The 7,342-nt window shown below is 35.2% G+C and overlaps 2 protein-coding genes across 6 annotated transcripts in view; both read left to right on the forward strand.

Moving 5' to 3' along the window:
- The window catches only part of LOC145660684 (RNA-binding protein 25-like), a 117,637-nt gene extending 114,535 nt beyond the window's left edge, over window positions 1-3,102 (forward strand). For all 5 annotated transcript variants that reach the window (XM_081726024.1, XM_081726027.1, XM_081726029.1 and 2 more), the window contains one exon: window positions 2,482-3,102. In XM_081726024.1, coding sequence (XP_081582150.1) covers window positions 2,482-2,574 — 93 coding nt within the window. In that variant the 3' untranslated portion in view covers window positions 2,575-3,102. The remainder of the gene's footprint in view (window positions 1-2,481) is intronic.
- Window positions 3,103-4,094: 992 nt separating this feature from the next.
- On the forward strand, window positions 4,095-6,307 carry LOC145660685 (uncharacterized). The gene has a single exon (XM_081726030.1). The coding sequence runs from the start codon at window positions 5,259-5,261 to the stop codon at window positions 6,066-6,068; it is 810 nt and encodes a 269-aa protein (XP_081582156.1). The 5' UTR covers window positions 4,095-5,258; the 3' UTR covers window positions 6,069-6,307.
- The last annotated feature ends 1,035 nt before the right edge of the window (window positions 6,308-7,342 follow it).

Below are 7,342 nucleotides of genomic sequence, written 5' to 3' on the forward strand. Positions count from 1 at the left end.
ATTGCAATAATATACACTACCGCTCAAAAGGTTTACTACAGATGATATGTCAAATTGTAATTCTTAAAATTGAAACCAAGAAGACAATTTGATACAGATATTGCATAGTATAAACAAAAACGTGAAAGGTGAGAAAAGATATTAGCTTTATTTGAAGTGTAGACATAGAGAGTCAACGCAGTGGCAAAAGTCTGAAAAAGAAAGTAGTTTTCCAAATTGTGCAGTTCTTTATAGCTTGTTAATATGCTGACCTTTAAAACGCCAAAAATACCATACTTTGAAAGTGTTATGATGGTTTCGTATGCTCCATTGTTGCTCGTTGAAATTGAAACGACGTGCATTACATATACAAGCCTCCCAGCTGTCCTATTTTTCTATTTTTGGAAATTGGTGTATATTTGCCCTATATATGTTCTACTAGCAGCGTTCACCCCGCTTCGCTGCGGTCACCCCGGAACGCAATAAACTTTGTTACTTAGATAATTTTTACTTTTTCGCTTTCAAGTGATATGATAAAAACCATAGAAGATTGCAGTAAATCTTAACATTATATCGCCTGTCATTTATGTTAACCCGCCCCGCTTCGCTGCGGTCATCCCGGTGCTGGCATATTGTAAAAGTGTCTGTAAAAATAAGCAAATCAATTAAAAAATTTTAAACAGAAGATTCAAGCTATTTTCCGCTGTATATCGCCTGTCATTTATGTTAACCCGCCGAGTGACACGGTCATGCGGGTTGCATATAAATACGTTTATTTTTACCTATGATGAACTAATAACAAAGGATTTGTACGTTATGGACACTTGAATGGTCAATTATCTCAAGACACTGGTAATTAAAAATTAAAGTGATATGATAAAAACCATCTAGGGTCCAAATCCTAATAACCCCCCAAAAATGAAAGAAATTGGTTCAGCCGTATTAGCGTGATGAGCGGACAAAGGATTTTGTACGTTCTCTTTTATATATATAGATAGATATTTTAACCTTGTTCTTTATTTCCTGTATTTTTCAGTCATTGAATTATTAAAAATACAAGCCAAGGGCAGTTCTAGTGATTTGAATTGCTAAATGTGTCTTAATATATATTTCTGAGGACTAGTCACTAATTCTCACTGTTATTTGTTTTAATATGCTTTTTCTTATCCTCCCGGTCCACTCTTTTTTTTTTTTTTCCTTTGTTTCCTATGTGCTTCCCCAGCGAAGCTTAACTGAGGAACCTTGCCATTCTTCAGTTTCTTATAACGCAAGCTGTATCAGCGTTTTCTTTCAGCAGTGTTTGCAGCACTATTGGCTGGGCATTGAGGTGTGTTGGTATTCACCAACTTTCCCAGCGCCTTCCAATATTGCTGTACATAATATGCAGGGTTCCCACGCGTCCTGGAGAACCTAGAAATAAAAGTGTGTTGTGAAAACGGCCGGGAAAAGTCATGGAAAGCAGAACAAGGGTGAAAATTCTGGAAATTATTTATGAACTGGAAAAGGCCTGAAATTTATGTTGTATAACAGTTGTTAGAAGTGTATATATATATATATATATATATATATATAATTTGCAGAGCTATAATAAATGAAATTGTTTTACATTGTTTATTTCAGAGAGAAAAATACATTGATTAAGTCATTTATTTCAGTTAGTTTCTTTTTTACAAAACAATGCAGCAGATCTATTAAGTTTAAAAAGCAGACGGTTATATATACCCTTATTCTGTACTAATCTAAATCTTGTCTCCAGTTGCCTATTGGGGTGAAGGGTGGCATTTTTATACTTTTTTTATTTATTTATTTGTGCTTCAGAGCATAATATTCTATTGTATAAACCAAACTGTCCTATATTTTTTCAATGTTCTGCCGGGAGGCCTACATATACGCTTCAACTGAGCGACAATTGAGCAGAGAATGATGTATATTGACCGTCGTAAACATTGCTAAATTTTTTTTTAATATATATATATATATATATATATATATATATATATATATATATATATATATATATATATATATATATATATATATATATATATATATATATATATATATATAGCGAGCACATCTATAAGGTATAGAGAACTGCAAAATTTGGAAAACTGGTTTTTCTTTAAAATTTCTGTCACTGCATTTCCCTACTCTATCTACATCGTTCAACAAAACTTAATTTGCTGCCTCGCCTTGCACAGTTTGTTTATTGTATGTAATATCTATATGAAATATCCTTTCTTGGACTCAGTTTTAAGAATTATAATTCTACATATCATTTGCAGTACTTCTCAGACCTAAATTCAACTGTTGTCAAATTCTATGCTTTAAGTAGGAGTACATCTGATACAGGGCAGTAAAGTTTTCGTGCCATAATAATAGGATCACAGTAGATAGTTACAAAAATCCGGAGTGTTCGAAAATTTTTGAGCGGTAGTGTATACTTGTGTAATATGTATGTATTTTTTATTTTATTTTTATTTATCTATTTATTTTTGACAGGTTTTAGATGAAGAAGCTGAAGTATTTGTTGTGAAAATGTGGCGATTGCTTATTTATGAAATTGAGGCGAAGAAGCTGGGACTTGTGAAATGAACGCAGTGTTCAAGATAAAATACTACGAACAACCCAGTGCATCATGAAATGAACGCAGTGTTAAAAAGGAGAAAATACTACGAAAACCCAGTGCATCATTTAGACTGAAAAATGCTGCTGGTCCAGTAACAAGCATGTGATATTGATGTATCTGGAAAATCAACTGTCACATTCATCACACATATATCCATATGTTAGTGTAAATATCACAGAATAGAAGCAGTTTGATGCTTCAGAAACCAACATGGAGTGTGGAACATAATTCCAAAAGCTGGAAGACTCCAGTATTCATCAGTTGAAGGACAGCGTTATATTCGTGATGCGTTTGGCACAAGAGCAGTCTTAGCAGTTTAGCGAAAATGGCTGTGAACTGTCAAAACGTGCTCAATAGAGTACGCGTTATGTGCTGCCAAAAATAAAAATAAAAAGACTTACTTAAAACGTAAGTAATTATTATAAGCCTACTGAGTCATGAACAGCTAAACGTAAAATGAATGTACAACAATAATAAAAAAATAATGAAAATAGCGTTGGCTAATTTGTGTGTTGATTTAATAGTATTTTTTATATTTTTCTCCCCATTGCAGTTTTACTTGTGTTCATAAATGAAATTGCAGGTTCAAGATCTAATAAATGTGAAGTTATCAATTGATATTTTCGGCTTCCAGTTTGCGGTTTGAAATAATCAAGTCTGCACGTTGTTTTTTTATGTTTTGTAATACATTCCTCTTTTCTTTTTACTGTACGTGTTTTAATCAAATTCTTCAGCGTGGTGTACAGAAATGAAGGAAATCTAAATCACAGGCTGTTACCACTTGTAGTTACCTCAATTTGATTTGCAACAACTGTACTATAGATACTTTACGAAAAGTAGATTTTGTCATCTTAATTTCGAATGTGTTTATGGCACACTTTTTTGTCTTGAGTGATTGAGTTCAGACACAAGAAAAGAGCTATGCCTCATTAATTTATTATTGTAATGTATCTTCACGTTGTCTGAACAAATCAGTTCTTGTTATAATGGAAATTTAATAGTCCTATTTCTCGACTAAATGAGGTGGAAATTTCAGTATGTGGCTACAAAAGTGAAGTTGGGTGTGTAATACATGAACCATTGTACAATGTAAAGAAATTAAAGACTTAAAAGAGTTTCGATTTTTATATTTGTGCAGCCCATGGTGATCTGATGAGTGTTACATCTACAGAAATAAGGAGTAATTACTCGATTTAAAGGAAAGAAAAAAGGAATAATTTTGTTTTAAATGTAAAGAATCAACCAGCAAATAAAACCATGATATGGCGAATACTTTATTGAACATTGCAGCTAGCATTAACGTTGTATTATAGTGAGTTCCTAAGCAAACCTGTAATTAAAATGTTCTTCCAACAAAGATCAGTGAGTTTCATTTTTCATCTTCATAAGTTCATATAATTCTTTCCTGGCCTGAATGTAAGTTGAAGTAAGGTGTTCGAGTTATGCAAGGTTGATATTCTGTTACAACGGATGAACATATGAAGTAAATGGAACTCACTACTTAAACTCTACCTCATAGTAATACATAGTTATGAGTTATACTTCTACCTCCATCTTACAAGCGGTCTTCAAGTAATGGACTGCCGGAAGTTATAAGAGAAGGGAATCTCGGAAATTACGTATTCTCGAAACTTTAGTCGAAATGCTCAATGGCGGTACCTTCGTCCGGCATATTGAATTGTCGGAAGGACAGTGTCTCGGAGTCTTGGCTATCGAAATCGCGAAACTAAGAAAATTTGGGATTTTAGAATTCCTTACTTCACAACCGCAAAATTTGAAAATCTTGAATCTTTCAAGTAATACATCTATGAGATCCACATCAGTACCGAGACGAATCTTCCTGTTATGATTAAACTTATTTTTCACCCATTATCAGTGGCGGCAGTAGATCTTTCGCTTCGCCCTTCTGAGAATCTAAAGTGCTGAAACCAGTTATGATTTCAGGGTGTAACCCAGCGAGAAATTTCTCCCAGTACATATCTCCGGTTTTTGTATTACTACGTTTAGTCCTCGTTATCTCCCGGGGGAAATTTGAAATCCTCCATCATAGCTAGGTAGGCAATACTGCAATATGTTCTGTTTCTTCCGTCTGTGTTCAAAAAGATATAACAACTACGAGTGCGGAATGATATCAAAGGAATATCAGTTGAAGTAGGCAAGGGAATATGTGGGCAACTAAGCCATAACTACTCAATTATTGTATATGATATTCACAATCATAATTCTCAGTCTGTTCCTTCACGTTAGCTCTGAAAAATTTCCCGTTTTCCATATGTATCAGACCCCTTTTCGATTCGGTGCTGCCACCTTACGTATCATGCTGGAACTATGAGTGTTGGCGTGAGCAGTGTTGTATCTGACCTTGTAGGTGTGTGTTTGTTATCAAAGGCGCCGAATATCAACTGATATTGGGAGGGTTATGTAATGGCTCTTTTCCATAGTAAGTTTTCAAACGTACGCATTGTGAAACAGTGTCAGGAGAATGGGTTAACATTCGGAGTGACGACTGTGAAAGCTATTGTGGCCCGTTACACAACAGGCTCTTGAAAAACACCGACGAAAACCACCGGGAGAAGTGCTGCAAGCCAAGTCATACCCGTAGTGCTAAGGTGGATCCGTCGATTGGCGTGCCAAGAAAATCTGACGCAACATGATAGCGCCACAGATCCCACCTCGCATCGTCAACTGTAAACAAAACAATTCGCAAGCTCCTCAGGTTGAAGTGTGTGAGGAAAGCTTATGTACACAATGGCTGCTACCGCGTCACATTGCCGAACATAAGACGAACTCCAGGAAACTGTATGAAAAGTACCTGACAGGTTCTGAAAGGAAGAAAGTTGTTACAATGGATGAATCATATGTTCATCTCACAGCTGGTGGTCACATTCGAGCGATCACATGCAAGGGCCACAGCAACTTTGTTCATCAGTACAGGGAAAGTTTCCCTCGTGGTTTTATGATTGTTACAGGATTCGGATATGAGGGTAAGTTGATGATACTCAAGATGGACAAAAACGTGAATGAAGGTGAATGCAAGATACTTCTAAGAATCTACTCTGACACCTATCTGTCGGAGAGTCATACCTCCAAAACATCACTACGTTTTTATCAGGAAATGGCAGAGCAAGTAGGAAATCGTGTCATTCCATTTGAAGACATTCCTGTAGAAAGCCCAGATGCCAATCCAATGGATTTTTGCGCATTTGGACTATTGAAAACGTCTCCAACATCACCGCCTGCATACCCTGGATGGTCTATGGAAAGCGTGCAGGGAGGAGTAGGACAGAATTCCTATGCTTGTTCTGCGCCAGAGCTAGCAGCAATGGAAACTGCGATAGTCCACAATGCTAGGTGGGGTCCAATAGAACTTGATGGGGGTAGCGTCGCGGTATCTTTTAAGGTGAGTATCCGTCAAAAATGGTTGGATATAAAGCGAACAACCTTCTGTATTTCTCCTTAATAAATTCTTAGTCTTGAATTTTGTCTTTGGAAAATGTGCTCCAAACTGCAATAAAAGAAAGTGGTTCGAACTCCGTGTAAATAGTAGATCGTTTTTTGAAATATCAGTGTTGCTTAACAGCGCAAAGAAAAAAAATGCTATTTACTACTTTTCTTCTATATACACTGTAAACCTTAATGTAAAGTGTATTTTATATTAATAAAAGGAAGACAAAAATATGATTGATCTGAAAAAAAAAACAATAAATAAAAATATATTTATATACACGTAAAAAAAATAAATTCACTGACTGACTTGACTCGCTCAACAGATCTCCGAAAATACTGTGCATAGAACCTTGAAATTTTATGGAAATATTCCTCGTGTACCCTGGGCTATAGGTAAGACGGAGTTTTGCGAAAGACGAATCCTAGGGGAGATGATGGTTTTGAATTTTGTCAGATCTCCAAAACTATTAGATGTATGCATGTTCTTCTGGCACCCTAGATTCCAAATAAGGCAAGGTTTTAGGGATTACCTATGCATTCGCCAAATTCCGAAACTATAAACTTGAAATTGTGTAATCTTCTCGCATTTTAGGCTGTAAATAGGACGAGGTTTTATAAATTGCATATCCTGAGTGGGAATGGGGTGCTTAAATAGTTTTCATATATATACAAGAAGAATCCACACTCTCTTGGAATAAGTTTAGTCCCTGATGAAGACTACAATGGTTGAAAATTCGATAAATAAATAAATCTCAGGTAACAATTTCATTTATATACTGTTCATGTACTTACATTGCAGTAATAGTAATTAGTACTTACAAACCTTATATATTCATTATTCAATAAAATAGATTCTCTCTCTCTCTATAATATATATATATATATATATATATATATATATATATATATATATATATATATATATATATATATATATATAAGAGAGAGAGAGAGGGGGGGGACTTCATGGACACCGATTCTGGGGACCGGCCTTGAGTTTACGTATGTAGATTAAAATGCTCATTGCTGTCTTTTAGATAATATCGTGATCAATAATCCCCGAAAGTTATACAGAAATTGGTAGAACTTTACGGATACTTACAACATGGGACTGAAGACGGACTTATCTCGAAAATAACACGAGGTGAGACAAAATAAGAAAATGAAAAGTGCATAACTTGAAAAAAAGCTATCCCATGATCGTCAGCCTAACACCAGACCGCTCGAACATTCTACAAATATGCCATTTTAAGCAATATATCTGATTACACCCTTTTTTACATCTCT

Source organism: Thermobia domestica, chromosome 9, assembly GCF_964235325.1.
Source record: "Thermobia domestica chromosome 9, izTheDome1.hap1.1, whole genome shotgun sequence".
NCBI classification, from domain to species: domain Eukaryota; kingdom Metazoa; phylum Arthropoda; class Insecta; order Zygentoma; family Lepismatidae; genus Thermobia; species Thermobia domestica.